The 24,538-nt window shown below is 52.6% G+C and overlaps 1 protein-coding gene across 12 annotated transcripts in view; it reads left to right on the forward strand.

Annotated features, from left to right (window-relative positions):
• Positions 1–3,302: 3,302 nt before the first annotated feature.
• Positions 3,303–24,538, forward strand: part of MLH1 (mutL homolog 1) — a 155,025-nt gene continuing 133,789 nt past the window's right edge. For 4 of the 12 annotated variants that reach the window (XM_078786802.1, XM_078786806.1, XM_078786817.1 and 1 more), the window contains exons 1-6: positions 3,352–3,462; positions 9,341–9,467; positions 9,931–10,021; positions 10,137–10,235; positions 12,488–12,561; positions 16,031–16,103. In XM_078786802.1, coding sequence (XP_078642928.1) covers positions 9,361–9,467; positions 9,931–10,021; positions 10,137–10,235; positions 12,488–12,561; positions 16,031–16,103 — 444 coding nt within the window. In that variant the 5' untranslated portion in view covers positions 3,352–3,462; positions 9,341–9,360. Of the gene's footprint in view, positions 3,470–9,340; positions 9,468–9,930; positions 10,022–10,136; positions 10,236–12,487; positions 12,562–16,030; positions 16,104–24,538 lie in introns of all 12 variants that reach the window. The other 8 variants (XM_078786819.1, XM_078786823.1, XM_078786846.1 and 5 more) reach the window with 6 other exon arrangements.

Genomic DNA, 24,538 nt, shown 5'->3' on the forward strand with positions numbered 1-24,538 from the left:
CAAGCACAGGGTGGAACATCACATCCCCACCACCGGGCCACCGGTCTACGCCCGGGCACGCTGCCTCGAGCCGACGAAGCTCGCGGTAGCTAAAGCGGAGTTTGCTACGCTGGAGCTGCTCGGCATCGTGCGGCGCTCCGAGAGCGCTTGGGCGTCGCCGCTCCACATCGTGCCCAAGCCCGGCGGGGGATGGCGACCGTAAGGGGACTACCGCCGTCTCAACGACGCCACCACCCCCGACCGCTACCCCGTCCCCCATATTCAGGACTTTTCCGCCTGCTTGGCGAATATGTCCTTCTTCTCGAAGGTGGACCTCATACGCGGTTACCACCAGGTACCCGTCAGGCCGGAGGACATCCCAAAGACGGCTGTCATCGCGCCGTTCGGTCTTTTCGAATTTCTTCGGATGCCCTTCGGTTTGAAGAATGCGGCTCAGGTGTTCCAGCGCCTCATGGACAGCGTCTTGCGCGACTTGGATTTCGTCTACGTCTATCTGGATAATATCCTCATAGCAAGCGCGTCCCGCGAAGAGCACCTACACCATCTCTGCACGCTCTTCGAACGTCTGGGCCAGCACGGCCTGATCGTGAACCCCGCCAAGTGCCGGTTCGGTGTCGCCGAAATCAACGTTTTGGGGCAACGCGTCACCAGGCACGGGGCCGTCCCCCTACCGGCCAAGGTGGAGGCGGTGAAAGGGTTTCCGCGCCCCCGCACGATCAGGGGGCTCCAGGAGTTCCTGGGCATGGTAAACTTTTACCACCGTTTCCTGCCCCGCATCGCCCAGCTCATGCGCCCCTTGCACGAGGCCCTCCGGGGGAAGCCGGGCAAAGGTGACGCCACCTGGACCGAGCAGATGGACGCGGCGTTCGTGGGCGCGAAGCTCGCCTTGGCTAACGCCACCATGCTCGCGCACCCGGCGCCCGATGCACCGATCGCCCTCACCACCGATGCCTCGGACTACGCGGTGGGCGCGATGCACGAGCAAAGGGTGCATGGAGCTTGGCAACCGCTGGCATTCTTCAGCCGGCAGCTTCGCCCGCCAGAACGCCGGTACAGTACCTTCGACCGTGAGTTGCTCGGGCTCCATCTGGCGGTCAGGCACTTCGGCCATCTGCTCGAGGGCCGTGCGTTCACGGCCTTCGTCGACCACAAGCCACTGGTGTTCGCGATGGGCAAGGTCGCCGAGCCGTGGTCGGCCCGGCAGCAGCGTCACCTCTCGGCCGTGTCCGAATACACGACGGACATCCGGCACGTCGCGGGGAAGGACAACCCGGTGGCGGATTGCCTTTCCCGGTCCATTGCCCACGCGGTCCACCTCGGCATCGACTATGCCGGATGGCGGCAGACCAGGCCGCCGACCCCGACGTCCAGGCCTTGCAGACTGCCGTTACGGGCCTCCGTGTCACCGAGGTGCCGTTCAACGGCACGGGCACGGCCCTCTGGTGCGACGTCTCCCTCGGGCTGCCTCGCCCCATCGTACCCGCGGGCTGGCAGCGCCGGATTTTCGACTCCATCCACGGCCTGGCCCACCCGGGCACGAGGGCCTCCCAGAGGTTGATCGCCGACAAGTTTGTCTGGCATGGCCTCCGGAAGGCCGTCCGCGGCTGGGCCAGGACGTGCCTCGCGTGCCAGCGCGCGAAGGTGCACCGACACACCCAGGCCCCATTGGCCCCGTTTGCGGTGCCGGAACGTCGGTTTGACCACGTTCACGTGGACCTGGTGGGACCTCTGCCCCCCTCGCGGGGTTTTACCCACGTCCTGACCATGCTGGACCGCACCATCAGGTGGCCGGAGGCCGTGCCGTTGGCGTCAATGACGGCGGCGGACGTCGCGCAGGCGTTCATCGCCACCTGGGTCGCCCGGTTCAGCGCCCCCTCGGACATCTCGTCCGACCGCGGCCCCCAGTTCACCTCGGACCTCTGGGGGGCGGTCGCGCGGGGGCTCGGGGTCCAGCTGCATCGCACCACGGCCTACCACCCCCAGGCTAACGGCCTGTGCGAGCGGTTCCACCGCTCGTTGAAGGCCGCGCTCGGGGCCACCCTCCGCGACGGCGGCTGGGTCGACAGGCTCCCCTGGGTCCTGCTGGGCCTCCGGACGGTGCCCAAGGAGGACCTGCGCGCATCCGCGGCGGAGTTGGTCTTTGGACAACCGCTGCGGGTGCCGGGCGAGTTCCTCCCCGACCCCACGGCACCTTGGTCCGCGGCGCAGGAGCGCTCCGCGCTGCAGGAGACCGCCCGGAGGTTCGCCCCGGTGCCGACGGGGCACCACGGGCACCCACCCACGCACGTCGCCCCGGAGCTTCGCACCGCGGTGTATGTCTTCGTCCGGCACGACACCCACCGGACACCACTGCGGCCCCCGTACGACGGGCCTTTCCGCGTGCTGGAGACGGGGTGAAATACTTCACCTTGGACATCGGCGGTGCTCCCGACCGCGTCTCGGTGGATCGACTCAAGCCGGCCCACCTCGACGTGGACCACCCACCGCCGGTGGCTCGGCCCCCGCGTCAGGGCGGCCCCCCGGCGGGCGGACCCCCGGCACCGCCCAGCACCACCGGCACGCTGCCCCCCGGTGCTGCACCCATCCCTGGTACAGCCGGGGGAATCCCAGCTGGCATCCCTGCACCCCTGACGCCGCCGGTCGCTTCGGCCGGGTCATCCGTTTGTCCCGTAAACTGGCCCTCCAGGTGCGCGGGAATTCTGGGGGGGGTGCGTGTGGCGGACATGAAAGCCCACTGCCGTGGTGACATCATTCTGCGCACCAAGTGGGCGGCGGCCACGCCCGAGGGGTAGGCGTGGCCTCAGGGTATACACTGGGCGCGCAGCCCGGAGCGCGCGAGTGCTACAATGACCTCTTGTCAATAAAGACACTTTTGTTTAACCGCGTTGTCCGCTTCCTCTTTGGTAGCAAGTCGCGCGCGTAGCACCGCGCTTCACCATACTCCATGGCTCTCTATTGGTTTCTATGGGATTGTCGACCTCGGATATTTGGATAGTTGAGTTACATTTATCTCAAAATTATTTTCGCCTTAATTATACGTTTTCAGACTCTCCTAGCCTATGATTACCACAACGAACGTTTCACTTGTAATTAATACGGTGTTTGTCACGCTTTTCGTTTGTTTTTTTTTTGCTACACTTTCTGACGTACATGACAATATAGTTAGCCGTAGTACCTTTATCTTTTTATGGAAGCTTTATTTGTTCAGCTTCTTTCTCTGTACCGATTTTACCTCTTTACAGTTGTTATTTTCTTAGAACAATTTTTTTCTACTGCTGGATTTAGAAACGTCGTTTATATAATATGTTGAAAAGAGGAAGAGGCGTGCCGCGTGCGTACCCTTTGGGCTTTGGCGGTAATTTGGTTTTCATTCAAGACTAAGCGGTAAAGCGTTTCGTGGTGGTGACTGCGGCACGCTTCGCCAAAGGAAAAGCTGTATTTGAGCGGGCCGAAGGTTTTGTGGTGTGTTGTGAGTTGGTGTGCTTGGATATTGGAGCAAAATAAGGAAAAGCGCATGCAGTCTGAATCTACCTTAACCTTCACTGTTTTTACCTGCAATCCAGGTAACGGCTTTATTGCACTTCTGCGACATCGGTGAGAATGTCGCTTTGAACCATGTGGACCTTGTGTTCATGAGCGTAGAACAACTTCGCACCTGACCATAAAACCGTGATTCCAAATGTATTGGGACAGTTTCCACCTGTGATTTCCAAAGACCGAAACGAGGCAGATCCACCGACACCCCCACCCCTCTCCACCTTCCACATACGTGCTCATATGTAAATGTCACTTGTCAGTTATCATGTTATATGTGCTACAATTTGGCAACGTTTACAGAAAATACAGATTTGTCTTGTAAATTCCCATCTAATGAACCCCTGGCACATGATGCAAGAAACCCAGGGTAAAATCCCACATACCATGAAGTGTGGTGCTGCGCACACAACTTGCTTGCCAAAGAGGTAGGCCACAACGCGTTTGATAAAACCAAAAGAGTCTTTATTACGAAAGCTCGAACTGCAGCACTGGGCAGGCTCGAGCTTAGAGCCCGCATATATGTGCCGAGGCCACGCCTAGTCCCGGGCGTGGCCGATTGGTCGAAGGGCGGGGCATGTACCATCGGTCCCCGCCTGGGCGCTCGCGCCACCCACTGGTGCGCGGAATTATTGTCCCTTGTGCCCGCCACACGCGCCCCCCCCAGAATTCCCGCCACCTGAAGGGTGAGTTTGCGGGGAAGCCGGATGACCCGGCCGAAACGCCCCCTGGCGATGGGTGCAGGGCTGGTGGGTAGCGGGGCTGGGGGGTGCCGGGGGTCCGACCGCCGGGGGGCGGCCTCGACCCGGAGGCAGAGCTGCTGGCGGGGGTGCCGGGGGTCCGACCACCGGGGGGCGGCCCCGACGCGGAGGCAGAGCTGCAGGCGGGGGGTGGTCCGGATCGAGGTGGGCCGGCTTGAGGCGGTCCACAGAAATGCGATCCGGGGCACCGCCGATGTCGACCGTGAAAAATTTGACCCCCGGTCTCCAGCACGCGGAAGGGCCCATCGTACGGTGGCCGCAGCGGTGCCCGGTGGGCGTCGTGCCGGATGAACACGTACTTTGCCGTGCGAAGCTCCAGGGCGACGTGGGAAGGCGGGCAACCGTGGTGTGCCGTTGGCACCGGGGCGAACCTCCGGGCGGTCTCCTGAAGGGTGGAGCGCTGTTGCGCAGCGGACCAAGGAGCCGTGGAGTCGGGGATAAATTCACCCGGTACCCGTAGTGGTTGCCCGAAGACCAGCTCCGCCGAGGACTCGCGCAGGTCGTCCTTGGGCGCCGTCCTGAGGCCCAGCAGGACCCATGGGAGCCTGTCGAACCAGCCGCCGTCGCGGAGGCTGGCCCGGAGCACGGCCTTCATGGAGCGATGAGCGCTCGCACAGGCCATTGGCCTGGGGGTGGTTCGGCCGTGGTGTAGCTGTGGTGTAGCTTCACCCCGAGCCCTTGCGCCACCGCGACCCAGAGCTCCGAGGTGAACTGGGGGCCGCGGTCGGACGAGATGTCCGAGGGGGCACCGAACCGGGCAACCCAAGTGGCGATAAAGGCTTGCGCCACCTCAGCCGCAGACGTCGCTGCCAATGGGACGGCCTCCGGCCACGGTGTGGTGCGGTCGACCATGGTGAGGAGGTGGGTGAACCCTCGCGAGGGGGGCAGAGGTCCCACCAAGTCGACGTGCACGTGGTCGAACCGCCGCTCGGGCACCGTAAACGGGGCCAACGGTGCCTGGGTGTGGAGGTGGACCTTTGCGCGCTGGCGCGCGAGGCACGTTCTGGCTTAGTCGCGGATGTCCTTCCTGAGGCCATGCCAGACGAACTTCGCCCCGACGTGTTTCTGGGATGTCCTCGCGCCAGGGTGGGACAGGCCGTGGATGGCGTCGAACACTGGGCGCTGCCAGCCAGCGGGCACGATGGGACGAGGCCGGCCGAGGGAGACGTCGCATAGGAGAGCCGTGCCCGCGGCGTCGAACGGCACCTCGGTGACGCGGAGGCCCGTGACGGCGGTCCGCAAGGCCTGGACGCCGGGGTCGGCGGTCTGGGCCTCCGCCATCCGGGCATAGTCGACCCCGAGGTGGACCGCGTGCACGACGGACCGGGAACGGCAATCCGCCACCGGGTTGTCCTTACCCGCCACGTGACGGATGCCCGTCGTGTACTCGGACACGGCAGAGAGTTGGCGCTGCTGCCGTGCCGACCATGGCTCGGCGATCTTGGCCATCGCGAACACAAGGGGCTTGTGGTCAACGGAGGCCGTGAACGGGCGGCCCTCCAGCAGATGGCGGAAGTGTCGGACCGCCAGGTGGAGCCCGAGCAACTCGTGGTTGAAGGTGCTGTACCGGCGTTCGTGCGGGCAAAGCTGCCGGCTGAAAAACGCCAGCGGTTGCCAAGCACCACGCACCCATTGCTCATGCACCGCACCCACCGCGTAGTCCGACGCGTCGTTGGTGAGGGCGATCGGTGCATCGGGCGCCGGGTGCGCCAGCATGGTGGCGTCGGCCAGAGCCAGCTTTGCGCCCGCGAACGCCGCGGCCATCGGCTCCGACCATGCGGTGTCACCTTTGCCCGGCTTGCCCCGAAGGGCCTCGTGCAAGGGGCGGAGGAGCTGGGCGACGTGGGGCACGAAGCGGTGGTAAAAATTTACCATGCCCAGGAACTCCTGGAGCCCCTTGATCGAGTGGGGCCGCGGGAAATCCCTGACCGCCTCCATCTTGGCCGGTAAAGGGACGCCCTGTGCTCGGTGATGCGGTGCCCCAATAAGTCGATGGTGGCGACGCCGAAACGGCACATGGCGGGGTTGATGATTAGGCCATGCTGGCCCAGGCGTTCGAAAAGCGTGCGGAGGTGGAGCAGGTGCTCCTCCCGGGACGCGCTCGCGACTAGGATGTCGTCCAGGTAGACAAACGGGAAAGGTAAGTCGCGCAAGACGCTATCCATAAGCCGCTGGAACGCCTGAGCCGCATTCTTCAACCCGAAGGGCATCCGTAGGAATTCGCAGAGGCCGAAAGGGGTGATGACGGCCGTCTTCGGGATGTCGTCCGGTTGGACGGGGACCTGATGGTAGCCCCGGATGAGGTCCACCTTAGAAAACACGGTCGTGTTGGCCAACCGGGCAGAAAAGTCCTGAATGTGTGGGACCGGGTAGCGGTCGGGGGTGGTGGCATCGTTGAGCCGGCGGTAGTCCCCGCACGGCCGCCATCCCCCGCCGGGCTTCGGCACGATGTGCAGCGGAGAAGCCCAAGCGCTGTTGGAGCGCCGCACGATCCCCAGCCTCTCCAGCGTGGCGAACTCCGCTTTCGCCACCGCGAGCTTCGTGGGCTCGAGTCGGCGTGCCCGGGCATAGACTGGCGGCCCGACCGTGGGGATGTGGTGCTCCAACCCGTGTTTAACGGCCACCGCTGAGAAGGTGGGCCGCGTGAGGGCCGGGAAACTGGCGAGGAGGCGGGTAAAGTCATCCGCTGCCGGAAGCGTGCAAACTAAACTCGCCGGGACGGAACCCTCCAGCAAGCCGCTCGGTGAGCCGCTCAGTGAGCCGCTCAGCGAACAAGCGAGCGAGCTAAAGGTTTCGGCTTGGACGAGCCGTCTGCGCTTCACGTAGACCAACAACCCATTCGCACATAGGAAGTCCGCACCAAGCATTGCCATTGGCACGCTGGCGGTCACGAACGACCATTGAAAGCGCTGCCCTCCGAACCGCAGGGAGAGGCAGCGCTTCCCGAATGTGCGGATGGGTGTACCGTTGGCGGCAAGCAACGCGGGGGCCCCGGCCCGCGGTTCGCTTGTCGGACGTGGAGGCGGGGATGACGGTTACCTGTGCTCCTGTATCGCAGAGGAATCGGCGCCCGGACAAGGTGTCCGTAATGAATAGGAGGCTGCCGGAATGGCCGACGCTCAGGGCCGCTAATGAGCGCCGGCCTGGTCGTTTCCCGACTTGTGAAAAGAGCATGGCGGGCGACACGTCCTAGCCTTGTGGCCGAACCTGGCGTGGAAATAGCACCAGGCTTGCGGCGGCGGCCGCGGTTTTCTCGGCGGCGGTGGTGGTGGTGGTGGTGGTGGGCGGGGCGTGGCAGCGGCCACGAGGGACGCTGTTGCATCTGCCTCAGGATCCACGACGGCAGCACCGTAACTCGACCGCGTGTCGCAAGCCGCGAAGAACTTGTCGGCCTCTACGGCCAGGGCGCGGGGTTCCCTTATTTTGGAACCGGCCAGCGCGAGGCGTACCTGTAGAGATAGCTGGCGTAGGAAAAGCGCCCGGAATAAGAAATCCGGGGCTTGGTCACCCAGCAGCGACAGCATATAATCCATCCGCACGGATGGTCGTGTGTCGCCGAGTTCGGGAAGGTCCAGGAGGCGGTCGGCCCGTTCGATCTCCGTGAGGCCGAACGTGGCGATGAGGAGACGTTTGAGCGCCCTGTACTTGTGGTCGACCGGCGGGTGCCGCAGGATGGACACGACTCGGGCGGCAGTGCCGGGCCCGAGGGAGGCGACCACGTGGTAGTAACGGGTCTCGTCCGCCATTATGCCTCGAAGCTGAAATTGCGCTTCGGCCTGCACGAACCACACGTCGGCCTGTGCTTCCCAAAACTCTGGGAGTTTTACTGCGACGGCGTTGTTGGCCATGGCGCGTTCGGTGGTCAGCAACGGCTGAACCAATCGGGCTCACCAGTGAAGTGTGGTGCTGCGCATACAACTTGCTTGCCAAAGAGGTAGGCCACAACGCGTTTGATAAAACCAAAAGAGTCTTTATTACGAAAGCTCGAACTGCAGCACGGGGCGGGCTCGAGCTTAGAGCCCGCATATATGTGCCGAGGCCACGCCTAGTCCCCGGGCATGGCCGATTGGTCGAAGGGCGGGGCATGTACCATCGGTCCCCGCCTGGGCGCTCGCGCCACCCACTGGTGCGCGGAATTATTGACAACTCTGCTGGGGGTTGAAGTTTGAACCACCGCCCTCCCAGACTGAGAGCAGACACTCTGACCCATTACACCGACTAGTCTGGTAAAAACACAATTTGGGGAAAGTCGAGATCAAGGTCAGAAATTCTTTCTTGATTATCATATGATCATTTTTTTTTAAATAAGTAAAATTTATAGGTCTCTTCACTTGCTTTTAAATGAGTGTAGAATCAATGTTCCAGGTCGACGACGAAAGAGATTGCAACACTTGAAAGGTTGCCAAGAGGTCATTTAAAGTTTGCTCTGCCAAATATGAACCGCTGCACCAAACTTGATCAAAATCACAGTTTGTGGTTGATTTAGTACAGGATGACCTGAACAACATCTTTTTGAATCACGTGACAAAGTTTCCCCCACAAAACAACAATGTTCAGTATACTGAGTGATGTGTAATCAGATTGATAAGACTGGACTTCTGAGATTATCGTTTTTAATTACTCCCGCCAGGGAGTAATGCATTCGATCGTGTCCGTCCGTGTGTTTGTGAACAAGATATCTGGAAAAGTTCTGAACGGATTCGGATGAAAGTTGGTGGGATGATTGCCCTTGGGATAAGGAAGAATTGATTAGTTTTTGGTGAAGCTCAGGATATTATTCTGGATCCAGGAATTTTTTGGGGGTTTTTTTTTGTTTGTTTTACTGCATTAAAGCTTTTATTCTTATTCTTAAATGATGTTTTTCTCCTCTAATTCCGAGATATATCAAAATAAATTATCTGACAGTTAGGGCCTACTTTCTTTTTCATTTATTGTTTTGGGGAGAGGGGATGTTAAACAACACGTATTATTCCAACTTTACCCACGGCGGGAGTATGCGCTCTACTGAGTGGCGTTCTAGTTTGAAATAGTGTTGTCCTCCACAGACTTCAGAAGAGCTGGAGCCATGGCTGGGTCAATTCGAAGGTTGGACAAGACGGTCGTTAACCGCATAGCTGCAGGGGAGGTCATTCAGCGTCCATCAAATGCCATCAAGGAAATGATAGAGAACTGGTAAAGGAGATCTCACACCTCTTGACTGACATTGCTGTCTTCTTTTCCTTTTTGGTTACAGATAATCGGATTTGTTCATTGTTGACACAACCACTGATGGTTATCTCTTTCTTCCTCCCTTCACCACATCTCACATTCCTCCCACCATGTCCCCTTGGTTCATGATTTGTTTTTGTACACATTGAATCATAATTCGTAGTCCTGTGAGGAGTAATTGGTAAATAAATCTTATATTTATCATGCATTCAATCATTATCAATATTTATGGCATGTTTACGCTTCTCGTTAAGGTTTTTTTTAAAGATTATGAAAGGCAGTCAATGTCCAGTCTCCGTTGCTTAATTTACCGAGTATTAAAGAATACAGCTCTTGTTTTTCTCTTTCACTTGCAATTCCTCTTCCTCTTCCCCTGCTTCTTCTTCTTCCTCCGCTTCTTCTTCTTCTTCTTCTAATTTGGCTGTAGTTTGGATGCCAAATCCAGCAGCATCCAAGTGACAGTGAAAGATGGTGGCTTGAAGCTCATTCAAATTCAGGACAATGGCACTGGCATCAGGGTGAGTGGCTGACTATTCCTCATGGATTGCACGTAATTTTGTGATCAGAGGCTGCTACTTTGGAGCAATCCTCAGATTGCTTATTTTTTACAAGAGACTGCTGTGTGAATTTCAGAAAGACGACTTGGACATTGTCTGTGAAAGGTTTACAACAAGCAAACTGCAGACATTTGAAGATTTGCAGTCGATTTCCACATACGGATTTCGTGGGGAGGTAAAAATTGTGATACATTTTCGGATTGTTTTTTGTGAAGGGCATTTATTTACTTTGTGTTTTTTGTCAATCTGTAACTACTCTGAAGGTTAGTATTATTGTCCCCCGCCACACCGCGGAGCGAACGGGGGACTATGGTTTTCCCCTCCGTCCGTGTGTCCGTCCGTGCGTGCGTGCGTGCATGTGTGCGTGTGTAAGTGAAGGACCGCATTCGAATTTGGTGTGTGAGTGCAACCCACGTCAAAATCCAAGATGGCCGCCACCATGTATGTCTGACGCCATGTATGTCTGAATCTTGTGAGCGGAATATCTTGAAAAATAAACGAACTACTAACTTCTAATCTGGTGTGTGGGTGTATCTATGCATAAGGGAGAACGCTATTGAAAATTGGGTCTTCACGTCAAAATCCAAGATGGCCGCTTTGCGTCTTCCACTTTGTCAACTCGCATCACTTCACCGACGGGGGACCTAGGCGTAACGCTTGTTTATATTTTGAATTGTTATCAAGTTCAGCGTGATGCACTTTATGACGAAGTTACCTGTGAGTTCAGGTTCACAATAACAATGGGTGATTTGAAATCGAGCAACGACTGCATGAACAACTAGAAATGCACTTGATAGAGCGTATACCTCCGCCAGGCTGAACATTTTACATTTTGTATCCCACTGATAAGTCGGATCTGGATCTGGATCTGGACCTGAACCAAAATTTAATTGGCTTGTTCTCATCACTTACCCAACTCGTCCACCAAGTTTTGTGATAAATCATCCACAACGTTTTGAAATATCATGCTACATATTGTTTTTGTCCCTGTCACTCCATGTTGAAGAATCGCTTGAAATTTTAAAAAATTCTCATATCCGGATCAAGATTCGGATCTTCACCAAAATTGAATTGATTTCTCCTCGTCACACAACCCACCTGTCCAACATGTTTTGCCCGAATCCATCCATAACTTTTTGAGATATTGTGCTATATATCGTTTTTTGCCCTATCTCTCAATGGTGAAGAATCACTTTAAAAATTCTCAAATAATACGGATCTGGATCTTCACCAAAGTCTAATCATTTCAGCCTTGTCACATTCCCAACCTCTCCACCAAATTTCGTCCCAATCCGTCCACGACTTTGAGAAATCTTGTTGACAGACAAACACACAGACGGGGTGAAAACATAACCTTCATCTGCCTTCAGGGACAGAGGTAGTAACGTTTTGTCGAGCAATTTCCAGTGTTACCAAGTACAGGTGTTTTTAGTTGTGGTATGATTGTCTGGTGTCTGAACTGAGGTGTTGTGGGATGTTTGAGAAGTTACGGGCCAACTCTTGTAAAACTAGAACGACACTCAGTCGATGAGCGCATAACCTTGCATGCCTTTTGTATTCCACTCATAGGCCGGATATGGATCCAGACCTGAACCAAAATCGAATCGGCTTGTTCTTGTCACCTAACCAACCCTTCCACATAGTTTTGTCATAACTCATCCACAACGTTTTGAAATATGCTGTGTATTGTGTTTGGCCCCATCTCCCAATGGTGAAGAATCAATTTTTTAAATTCTCATATCTGGAACCAGATGCGGGTTCGGATCTTCATCAAAATCGAATAGATTCCTCTTTGTCGTACACCCCACCTGTCCACAAAGTTTCGGCCGAATCCGTCCATAACTTTTTGAAATATCGTGTTGTATATCGTTTTTAGCCCTATCATACGATGTTGAAGAATCGCTTTAAAAATGATCGGATCCTGATGCGAATCGTCACCAAAATTTAATAATTTCTTCCTTGTCGCGCACACAACCTCTCCACCAAATGTAGTCCGAATCCGTCTTCAACTTTTTAGATGTCCTGTTCATAGACAAACAGACAGACAAACAAGGCTGAAAACACAACCTGTGCCCATCTTCGGTGAAGGAGGTAATGATGATTGATTTCCCAGTGTCCACCTCTTTGAATGGTGCATTGGTCTAGAATGCATAGAATCTTCAGCCATCTCACTGAAGCTAGGCCAGACATTGCCATGAATGTCTCGATATGAACGTGAACAGCATCTTCTTGGCATATGACCCAAAGCTAGACCAATAACTTGTTGATTTGATCTCATCAACGTATGGAATGTAATTCTTGCATTCTGCTCTTTCCCGTTAAGCCCAAGTGGAGTAACTCTTGAAGTAAATGATTTGCAACAAAACATGTTGATTTGAGTTATGCATATATACTGTCTTTGCAATCATTTTTGATTCTTCCTTTTAGGCCCTGGCAAGTATTAGTCATGTTGCTCATGTGACCATAACCACCAAAACTGCTGACAGCAAGTGTGCTTACAGGTGGGTGTAGAGAACTGACTGTCAGCTTGGGCCCTCCACTCACTGCAACTATCATCAGTCTACCATTGTGCATACAGTTCATTTACAGTGTCGTGGACTGTGCTTTCATATCTTACAAGTCAACCATGTCAAATCTTTAGCGAATTGTACAAAAATGCTATAATACAATTATTTTCCATTGAAGGGCATCAGTGAAATATGTTCGACTGAGATATCATTTCCTGAGTTTTATTGCCTCATCATCAAAATAATAATAGTCATGTGTGAGGCTAGAAAGGGGTTTGTACTTGGTAGAACATGTTTGTCAGAAAGTGCATTCAGCCAGTTGTTTCCTCTTTCTTTTTACGGCGTAGCCCATAGGGCAAAGCCATCTAGAACAGTGTTTGTCTGTCCATGTGTATGTATGTCCCCTCAGTACACAATCAGAACTGAGGATCTGGTCACATGACAGGGGTGATGTGATGTCATTACGGTGGTACGACGGCTGACTCCACACACCGCCATTTTGGTTTCTATGCCATTCAGACCGAACATATCGTTGAACCTGTCATGCGTCACAATCTGTATGCTCTACCTTTGCGGTTTTCATTCAGTGTGAAACACAAACAAACACGTAAAAACACATGAAGTAAAACACGTGAAAATAATGATATTTTATAACACTCGATTGTTATCGTGGTTGTTGTTGTTTGTGGGTTCATCCTGTGTAGTTTTATATGTGTTTCTATTGCTTCGCAAAATATCCACTACTGTATATATAATTTTGTATGCTGTTCCGTGTCCTTTTAAAGGGTTTCTACTGTCGTAGAATAATAAATGTTTCCGTTCAAACTGCTGTGTGAATAAATCATACATTAGCGATTCTTCCAACTCACAGAGGCTTTTAGAACTGGCACATTCGTGATTATACAAACTATTTTTTTAAGGCGTAGATGTTTGGTTTCTGTGTTTACAGCGTTTGTCTCTCCGTATGTATGTACCTCACATATTTATCCTACATATTGGGTGAGTTTTATAGCCGACAATTACGCTCCTGAAAGGTAGAATGTAATGCCGTTTGGCTTTGCCAATTATGTTTCTTTCAACACCCTTCAGGGAATGTTAATATTGTTGCGGATCCCGGGTTCGTCGACGTACTTAAGGGGGGGTTAAGCCCTGCCCCCCCTCGAACTCCGAGTCCACGAGGCCGCCAATCACACGACACTCGTGGTGGACGGATTGCTAAGCAATTCCAGCCGCAGAGCCCGCAGCTACGCGCGGAAGGGTTAACGGTCACGACCCGAGTACCTTCGACACACGCAGCTGTGAGAACGGGGACTGAACCCCGCACGAGTCACGCTGATACTGGACGCCCGAGCGGTTGTGCGTCGCGTAACTCGTGCCGTTAACACTATTGAACCCGATCGAGCGGTTTTAATTCGGGGCGATGCTAGGCCAATGTGGAAAGGACGATGACGGCCAAGGCAATGACGGCCAGGTTGGAATCCAAACCACAGGATTTATTCACAATGTTCAGTATTCACAGAAAAGGAACAAAGCGGAGAATCTTAGCGGCCTTACCCAGGTTCCCAGACAAGGGCCCTCATTCGTTCGGGGAAGGGAAGGAAGAGGGTAATGCGCACAAAGCGCGGCCGCTTCGTGCAGTTTGCCTGGACGTGCTCGTTGGACAGAAACCCCCAAGGATCGCTCCAACCCGGGACACCACAGCCGGAGATGTTCGCGGCTGGGGGCGTTGATCAAGGACGTGCACGTAGCAGGAATCCGAGGAGCGTATCTCAGGGTCAGCGAGGCAGAGAGAGGGTCAGCCAGCATCTGCAAGAGAACGTCAGCCTGCCAGAGAGTCTATATGCAGGAGCCTGGCTCGAGTCAGAGAGAGAGAGCGGGGAGTCCGGGCCGGGTTTTATAGCCCCCCCGACACCTCACTCGAACATTCCACGGGCCTCCATTGGCCGATTGGGGTCACGTGTCATGACAGCCCCTTATTGGTCACCCTCGGCCACTCCCTTCAGCTCCCATTGGCTGTTCGCTACTCACCGGCCACGCCCTCCAGCTCCTCCCTCGTGCCTGCAAGGCCTGGCCTAGGCCATGACAAGGCACTTTAGGCTGCAATGAGGCCTACCATTACCCTGCCTGCCTCAACGCATATTAACACCGGGAAGGAGACTATGCTTCACATTTAAAAAGAAATAACTAACTATGCGAGGCTACATGTTGTGGTGTAACTAACTATGTGGTGGGGGGGGGGGGGGGGGGGTAGCCTTTATTTACAAAATCACAACAATATATTACGTCACGTACCTGGTTGGTGCCAATTATCGAACTTAATGATATGGGGGAACTGAAATTATGACAGCAGGGTGATGATATATACAAGGCGCTGGGGGGGAGGGGGGAGAGAGAGACGTCATGGCTTGTGGAAGAGTTGGACAACTGGTTGACAAATCGACAACAGGGTAGAAGGGTACAAGCAGAAAAGGCACAAACGGATAACATGATCATAGAAAAAGCAGAGCTATGGGTAGAGTTAACGGACTGGGTTAGGGTGAGGTGAGGGGTGCGGAAGTGTCAACACGGGTTTATTAGGTCAGCGTGAGGCATTGGTAACATGAGATATTGGGCTGTGATTTAAATAGCAGAGGAAAAATACGGATAGACCGGGAGAAATTCCATAGATGAGAGAAAAGGGGAATGAAGGAATTTAGTTCCACAAAATTGACCTTTGTGGGGATAAAGAAGGAATGGATGGGCTGGAAGGCAGCTAGGGCCAGGAATGAGACCAGATAGATGCCAGTAGATTATTGCCAGGTTACCAACCTGTCTGTGATAGATCTTTGCCTCATTCTTTTGTCTTCTCGACATTTATTATTGCCAGGTTACCGACCTGTTTGTGATAAGAGATCTTTGCATCATTCTTTTTCTTGTCGACATTTAGGTTTATAAGATACATGTTTACAATAGTATGCCTTTGGGTTGTTACTCTGGCTAAATGTCAAATTTATCTGTGCATTGTACAGTTCATATAGCCTAATAGTAAATAGACTGTCTTTGTTATTGTGGTTGTGGTTATCATGGGAAAATGTTCAGCTTGTACTATCTAGAGCAACATTTTCCGACTGGAGGTCTGTGAACCCCAAGGGGTCCTTGGGGCATATTACAAGGGGTCCACAATGAAATTTGAAAAAAGAGAAACTACATCATTTGGTAGTTAAATACTGCACTGCCCTAAAAAGGAGGAACTACAATGTATTCTTCATGATTATGTGAATCAAAACACTTATTCGAATTGTGAATGGAAAACAACCATTCTTGATGATACTGTGCTAGAATTCAGGGTAACTGCTAAAAGCCTTGAAAAGGGTAGGCTTCTCTGACTTGTATTACCTTTCACATGTTGTCCTCGATGATGCAGGTAATTGTCTTGGTGAATTAAAATCTAAATATATGACGGTAAATTTGTGTCACCCTGTAGGGCCTGTTATTCTGATGGCAAGTTAAAAGGACCACCCAAGCCATGTGCTGGGAACCAGGGTACTCAGATCATGGTAAGACACTACTTGCCCTCATTGCACAATGACATGACTTCCTGTTTCACTGTCTCTCCTGTAATATCACTTGGTTGAATTTTAAATTGCAGTCTTTTTAACCAGTGCAACTCAGACTGTACCCCCTTCTGGTGAAACTCCCAAAATCCAGACTTACTGCTCACCTCCACTCATTCGTTCCTCTTTTTTTTCCCCACCTGTGGAAGCAACTTCCACATTGTCTTCAATCTCATTTTCCGTCCAGATCTTCAAGACAGCTGTTCTCCCCCATCTCAGATCACCCCCCATCCAAAACCATGATCTTTTCTATCCCTGTTACTCCTCCCCCTAATTTCCAATTTTTCCTTCCTGAGAGTTTGCTCCTGAATTCATCTTGTCCCTTGAATCTCACTCTACCCCTCATTCTTACTCGCATCCCTCGTTGTCCGTCTCCATCTATTTGTGTCCTGATCCATGCTGTCTTCTAACTCTGCCATGAGTCTTCAATCAATTAATCAAAACAACATTTATTTCATTGAAGAAAAGCAACAGGTATTGTTACGGATTCGTCACTTCCGTTGTTGTGGTTTTCATCCACTGTAAACATGTTTGATTCCATGTACTATTATTGTTGTCGTTTAAGGGAGATAGAGGTTACTATTTTCAAAATGTAAAAAAGTCAATGTTTTAAATGAAACCGGAACCGGATGACGAAGAAGAGGAAGAGGAAAAAAGAAGGCGGAGCGAGTGAGTCGGACAAGAAGGAGCCGAGCTACTTGGAGGTTTGGAGCGAACGTTGACGAACGAGAGTCACGAGCGAACTTTAGATTTCCCAGGAAGGGGATTCCTGCGACAGAGTTGTTATCGCTGTGACAGATCCACCTGCGTGTCAGGTTTTACGGTCGATTCGGAAGAGAATCATCGTCTGGCCGTTACGCCTCGAGAACCGGCCGTCGGCCATTTTGACTCACGCGCTTTGCGCGTCGCGCCAGGTTTTTTTCGCTTCGCTTCAACCATTTTCACCACATCCAGACGTTTATCTGGTGTGTGTGTGTGTGTGTGTGTGTGTAACGTGGATTTTGAAGGTAAAAATGCGGTTTGCCGGTTTGGAGCCGTGAAACGTCCATACCTGAGGGTGGGATATCTCAGTCGCCTGGAGGGCGCCTTTGGAGTTCCCCATCGCCTTGAGGGCACCTTTGCGCAGCTTTGGGCCGCGTGACTGTGACTCATCCGAACGGGATTCTGGTCTCGATTGGACATCGTTCTGGCGATCGCTGGAGCGGATCGACTTTGGCTTGAAACCGGAATCAACTTTGGTTTGAAGCCGGGAAAGAGACATTGGGAATGTTTTTGTTTCACTCACTTGGAGCACAGTGAGTTATATATTACGAAACTGATGGTACCATCAACAACAACACACAACATGCATTTTAAGGCCATGTTCCCTGCTAGAGCAGGGGTTAGCCTTGCAGTCCCCATGACAATCTTCTCCATTTTGCCCTATTTTCTGCATCTCTCCTTGTTAACCCCCTTGCCCGCATTTCTTCTTCCACCATCTTTAGCCAAGTCTTTCTCGGTCTTCCCCGTCCTCTACTTCCTTCTACATTAACTTCCATCACTCTTCTCAACCAGTCACTTTCATCCTTCCTCAATACATGACCAAACCATCTCAACCTGTTCCTCTTCACAGCATCAATCACAGGCAATATTCCCATCATCTTTCGCAATTCATCATTTGTCTTCCTCTCTCTCAACGATACTCCGCACATCCATCGAACCATTCGCATTTCCACCCTTTCCAGCCTTCGTTGCTGCTCTACGTTCATTACCCATGTCTCGCTCCCATAAATCATAACACTTCTCACACATGCAGCATACACCTTTCCCTTCAGCTTCAGCGACACTCTCCTCCTCATCAGCACGCCACTCAGTTCCCGAAACTTCTTCCATGCACATCTCACTCGAGCAAACGTTGCCGAGTCTGATCCACCTTCTCCATTCAGCATGTCTCCGAGGTAGCAAAATGTTTTCACACCTTCCAGCTTCACGCCGTCTCCAAGATCCAACTCAACATTTCCTCCATCTGCAGCTCCCTCTGTGCACACCTTACATTTGAATGTAGCTGCCACACTGGTTAATGACCCTCTCAGACCACTACATTTTTGATGAACCCACTCAGCACACATTGTACATTGAATGGAGTTCACTCCGACACCCTTCCTGCACACAGCACACGGCCACTTCCCAGTTCTTTCCACCTCACCACATGCTTTACCACTTGCCATCACCTTTGTCTTTCCGATATTCACCTTCAGACCTTTTGTCTCCATACATTCCTTCCACTTGTTCATCTTTTCCTTCAGTCCATCCATACTTTCCGCAATCAACACCAGATCATCTGCATACAACAACTCCCACGGTAAACCCTCCTTTACGGTCTGAGCCAGCACCTCCATCACAGCTACAAATAGTAGTGGACTTAGTACCGACCCCTGATGCACTCCAACCTTCACCTCAAACTCACCACTGTTCCCGTCCTTCGTCCTTACAGCTGTGCGTGCTCTTTTGTACATTGCCATCACTACTCTGATCAACCATTCCTCCACTCCTAACTTCCTCAATGCCCATGTCAATACTTTGCGTGGAACCCTATCGAATGCTTTCTCCAGATCAACAAACCCAAAAAACAACTTCTTCCTCTTATCCATGTACTTCTCCTGCAACTGCCTCACAATGAAAAGCGCATCTGTCGTTCCTCTTCCTGGCATAAATCCAAACTGCATTTCGTCGATCTTCACTTTCTTCCTTATCCTCCTCTCCAACACCCTTTCCAATACCTTCATTCCATGCTCCAATAACTTTATCGCTCGGTACGAGCCACACTCCAGAGGGTCACCTTTCCCCTTGTATAGAGGGACGAGGGTACTCAGTTCCCAATCCACTGGAATGCGGCCTTCTTTCACCACCAGATTACAGATCTCTGTCATTCTCTTCACACCCCAACTTCCTGCTGCCTTCAACATATCTCCCACAACTCCCGTCGGCCCTCCCGCTTTTCCACTCTTCATTGCTTTTATCGCTTCCTCAACTTCCTTCTCAGTTATCTTCTCTGCCGGTCCTAAAACTGGGTTACTCTCTATGTTGCCATCCCATTCATTCTCTGTATTCAACAGCATTTCCATATATCTTTTCCATCTTCCTTTAATTCAATCTGGGTCGACAACGATTTGTCCCACTTCATCCTTCAAGCAACTCACCCCCATCACATCACACCTCTCTTTCGCTATCTGCTTTGCAATCCTGAATACTGCTTTCTGACCCTCTTCCGAATCCAAGCGTTCTCCGAACATTTTCCTACATGCCTCCTGCGCCTTTGCTACCTCTTTCTTTGCAGCCTTCATGGCTGCCTTATAACTTTCATGCTCTGCTGTTTCTGCTCCCGTACCCTTCGCCTTCTGCCACTCTTTGAACTTCTTCCTCTCCTCGTTAATCCTCTTTCCAACCTCAACATCCCACCACCATGTTTCCGAGTGCCTCGGTGGTCCTTTTGTCCATCCACATACCTCACCAACGGCTCCCAACAGACTAGCTTTCATTGACATCCAACCACTTTCAAGCTCAACCACATCATCCTCTACCCTACTCAGCCTCTCTTTTAATGCCTCCCTTACTGTCACCTCTTTCAACCTCCACACCTTCATTCTCGGTTGGTACTTCACCCGCCGAGCTCTCCTCGCACCTTTCACCCTTATGTCGCAGACAACCAAGTGGTGCTGTGAAACAGCCTCCTCCCCCGGGATCACCTTTGTGTCCCGGAGGTGCCCCCTATCTCGCCGACGCACCATCAGGTAGTCAACGGTTGTCGTCGACCCACCTGACGTGTATGTAACAAGCTTATTGTCCTCTTTCTGGAACTGAGTATTACAAATCAACAAATCAGCTCCATCAGCAAACTCCAAAATCCTTACACCTTCTCCATTTCTCACACCATATCCGTAACCCCCATGAACTCCCTCAAAACCATCCATACTCCTTCCCACATGTCCATTCAGGTCTCCTCCCACCACAACAACTTCCTCATCTTTCACGTTTTCCATGGTACCATCATGGTACCATCTGATGGTACCATCATAGGATATATATTGATTGTACTTTTGATTACTATTATTGTTGTACTGTTATTCTTGTGTGATCTTAATACAATATTTTTTTGTTGGCAACAATTGGTGTGGCTTCACCATTGATCTTTGACATACAGAATAACACATCTTTCTGCCGTGACTCCTCTCGGGGCTCGGAGGTACACCGTGACCGGGGGTTTGGGAGGAGCACGTAACAGTATAAAGAAGACATTTAAATAGCTGAAGGAAGCTGAATCTCAAAAAGCAAACTTTACTTGGAGCAGGAATGCATTTACATATACAGATGAAATTTGGGGGAAAAAACTGAAATTACATAACATTTAAAAATAAGCAATGATATTGTTGCGAATATGGAATTTGGCCTCCATATCCGCTTGTAAATATTCCCCTATTTTCTCCAATACTCCCCAACTTTCCCCGATCCCCCATTCCCTAGTCCCATTGCATGTAAATAACAATCAGTAGAGCCGACCTTCCCCTTATTCCCCCATTAAATGTCGTGCCCAGGTCCACCGCACCACACGTAGACAACTTTCGGACATCTTCCTAGTTATTCTTATTCTATGTCAGTTAAGGCCTCGTCTCCATTAATTATGACTCTTCGTTGCACCAGAATGTGATTATATGGCATCAGTAGTGAGTTTAGGACCTTTCCCATACCTCCTTCCATCTTCTTCCCCAACAATTACAACAACAACAGAGGAGATGGCGGCGGAGCGGGGGAGGATGCGTCCTCACACCGGCTCGATTAGCTCCAGACCATGCGCTCCACGGGGTTACCACGAAGGGGCTCCTTGTCAGCCCCTCGTCAAGGGCGGAGCCTGGTAAACCCCCCCGCACGCACCCAATGAGAAGCAACGTGCCGATTCCACGAGGCGGAGCTAACGAGCCGAGGGCGTGTCACTCCCCGCCGGATATACGCGGCCACGCGCCGGATGTGACGAGAGATGCGCCCCCAGCTTGAGCAGACAAGACGCCATCCGAGCGCTGCGACCTCCCCGCATCTCTGGACCGGACCGAGTCGATTCTGACCTTTGAGCCCAGGAGGACCTGGAGCCATCGATCCTGCCTTTCCTAGCCATCAAACCCCCGTGTGAGTCAGCCGTTGTCCCGTGTGTCTGTCGTCTGTCCGGGGTTAATATAAGAGTGTGTCTAAGTGCCTGTCTTCCTGTAATATACCTCTAGCCCCTGTAATCTAACCTTTTCCGTACGAATATACTTGAGAATCGAAACATTGGTGTCGTATTGTGTTATTGTAATCCAGCCGGGTGTCTTCTTTTTCTTATTGAGCCAGCGTGGCGCGGCTTCGTCAACGTCGAGTATAATCGGTAACTTGTGCAGACGTGGTCATACCAAAACCGCTCGGTAAACTAACATCTAAGCCACGTCTGTAACAATTGGTGTCGAGGAGTGAGATTCGGACCCGGGACTAAATTAGTTAGGCCCAAATTTTGGGGAGGGAAAATCGAGCCGGAGCGCGTACGGCGCTCGACCAAATCGATCCGGAGCGCGGTCCCGCGGTTACTGCGCTCGACGAAATTATAACGGCGAAATTTCGAATTTGTGTTACGAAACTCGAATTTTGAAAGTCGCGCCATGGCGGATCAAGACGGCTGGGGTCCGGTAGGGGAGAGTGAAGCAGGGTCGGTCCAGGACCAAATTGAGGGACATGAGGGACATGAGGAGAGCGAAACAGCGAGGGTAGCAGGCACGCAAAATGGCGCCTCGCAAGAGCGCGCGGTAGCCGAGCCCGCTGTATCAACGGGCTTTAACATGCAGCCGATTGACATACAGGCCCTCATTGCGCAGCTACAGGCAGCTGTACAGATGAGTATGGGGAGCCAAATTGAGCGATTGGGTGAGCGGTTGGGGAACCGGATGGATGCTCAGAGTGAGCAAATCGAAGCAACAATAAACGGAATGAGGGCCGATAGGAAGGAAAGGGAGCAGAGGGACAGAGACCGCGGGTTGGGCGAAAGGGTCCCAGGAGTGCGCGAGGAGGTGAGGCACTGTAAGGAGCACATGGAGAAGGAGGTGAGAAAGGGGACGGTAAAGTTACAAGGGGGCATAGAGGTCCTGACGCAGGAGGTGGAACAGCTGACGGAGGGACAAAAAGAACTAACGGAGCAGGTTCAAAGGAACACTGCGGTATTAGGAGGGTTAAAAGTGACACAGAAAGAACTAAAAGACGACTTGATAGCGACGAAGAGGGAATGTCAGATGGTACGTGGGGGACTGACAACGAGGTTGGACGAGGTGGTAGAGGTAATGGAGACGAAGGACCGGCAGGTGAGGACGCACATGGAAACGGTCAAGGTAGCCTTGGAGGACGAGCTTGAGGAGACGTACCGGGGAATAAAAGAGGTGAAGCACAAATTAGAAGAAGTGGAAGAAGGGATGAGCGAAATTAAGAAGCGACGGAGAGGGGATAAGAAAGAGATAAAAGAGGAGATAAAAGAATTGGTCCAAAGTCTGTGTTTGGATCGTGATGATGTGCTCATTAACCGGATGAGGGATTCGCAGGTGATGGAGGAGAAGCGAAGAGGAAGAGGACCCGGTGTAAGTGGTGACCAATATGGTCGTGCGTATGATGCGCCAGGTGATTTAAGAGGCTTGGGGGTCGAGATAGACCCGGGTGTTCGTGAGAGGCCGTTGGTGAAGTGTGCGACAGGTCTGGTGTGCGAAAGAGGAGGTGTGCGAGAAAGTCCGACTCTGGGGTGTGTGAGGAAAAAGTGCGTGCCAAGGAGTGAGTGTGCTGGCGAGAGTGAGTCGGTCGTAGCGTGTGTGCGAGGGAGCACGTGGAAGCGCGGTGTGGTGAGTGTTGCAGAGGGTGTGACGGGAGAGTGTGCGCAGGAGTGTGCGCGAGAAAGGTGTGTGACGGACAGGTGCATGAGGAAAGAGTGCGCTGTCAGAAGTAAGGAAGAGTGTCCACCTGTGGTGAGTGTTACAGAGGGTGTAACGGGAGAGTGTGCGCGAGAAAGGTGTGTGACGGACAGGTGCATGGGGAAAGAGTGTGCTGTCAAGAGTAAGGGTGAGTGCGTTGTCACGAGTGGAGGTGAAAGTAGTGAGAGTGACATGGAGCGTGAGTTAGTTGTGACAGGTGAGCGAGGATGTACACCTGGGATGGAAGGATGCACACCTGGAATGGTAGAGCGTGAGTGGGAATGCACGCTGGAGTTGGTGGTGAGGCACGTGGTTGGGTGTGCGAATGAGAGCACACCTGTGATTGTCACAGAGGAGGTGACCGAGGAGGGGGCGCGAAGAGGTGTATTGGTGAGGTGTGCGAGCGACGAATGTGTGCCAAAGTGTTCGGTGGTCAGGTGTGTGACCAAGGCTGTGAGTGGAATGAGTGTACCTGGGTGTGTAAGGAAAGGTACGAGGAGCATGGGCACGGCTGGATGTGTGAGCAAGGAACGGGCTGCGGGGTGTAAGCGTCCAGGTGAAGCATCGACGTTACACGGGGTAGAGTGTAGAGCGACTTATAGCCGAATCGGGCCCTCGGTGCGTGCCGGGCTTCGCGTGCCGCGAGAACCAGCGGGGATCCGAGCCACGGCGGGTTCGAAAGGACCGCCGTGCGCGATCCGTGCTGGGCCTCGCTTTGAACGTCCGTGCTCCACTAGGCGGATCTGGCAGCCCGATAGAAAGGGTCGTCATGGCGACCACTTTTTGGTGAGACGTGCCGGCAGGTCGAGATCGGGACATTGGATGGCTCCACGCCGAGAAGGTGCGTGGGATCTCGGGCCGGGTAAACCTCCTTCCCTGCACCGAGCGCCGGACGCATCCAGCCGCCAGCACAAAAGAATTCGCATTCATGGCTTGGCTGTACGAAGCCGGGCTGTAGATGTGAATTGGCGCACCGAGAGTACCTAATAAGTAGACGGGTGATGGTGATAGTGATAGTAGTGATTTGATACAAAATTTAGAAAAGTGAATAGAATTGGCAGTAAATAGAAAATTTTTGAATTGTTGAAATTTGACGTGCAAAATTGATAGTGAGAGACCCCCGATGTGGTGGGATGGCAAATCCATCATCCCTCACAGGTGGGGGCAAAGGAGCACTAGATTATGGGGTGTATGGCAGTGAAAACTAGCCCGGGTGGGTTAGGTTATTAGTAGGGATCTAGAAGAGATTGACATTAGGTAACGTTAAATTTAGTTAGTGACTGATACCTGTAGTGGGGACGCAGGTAGATTAGTGTGGATGATAATGACGTGGGAGCGCAATAGTTTAAAGGGACGACTGGGAAGCGCAAGTTTCAGAAGGGAGTAGTTAGCTGAGATGATGCCGTGTGTGTGAGGATGGAACAGGTGTGA

This window comes from Myxine glutinosa, chromosome 1 (assembly GCF_964187855.1).
Source record: "Myxine glutinosa chromosome 1, kmMyxGlut1.1, whole genome shotgun sequence".
Classification (NCBI taxonomy): domain Eukaryota; kingdom Metazoa; phylum Chordata; class Myxini; order Myxiniformes; family Myxinidae; genus Myxine; species Myxine glutinosa.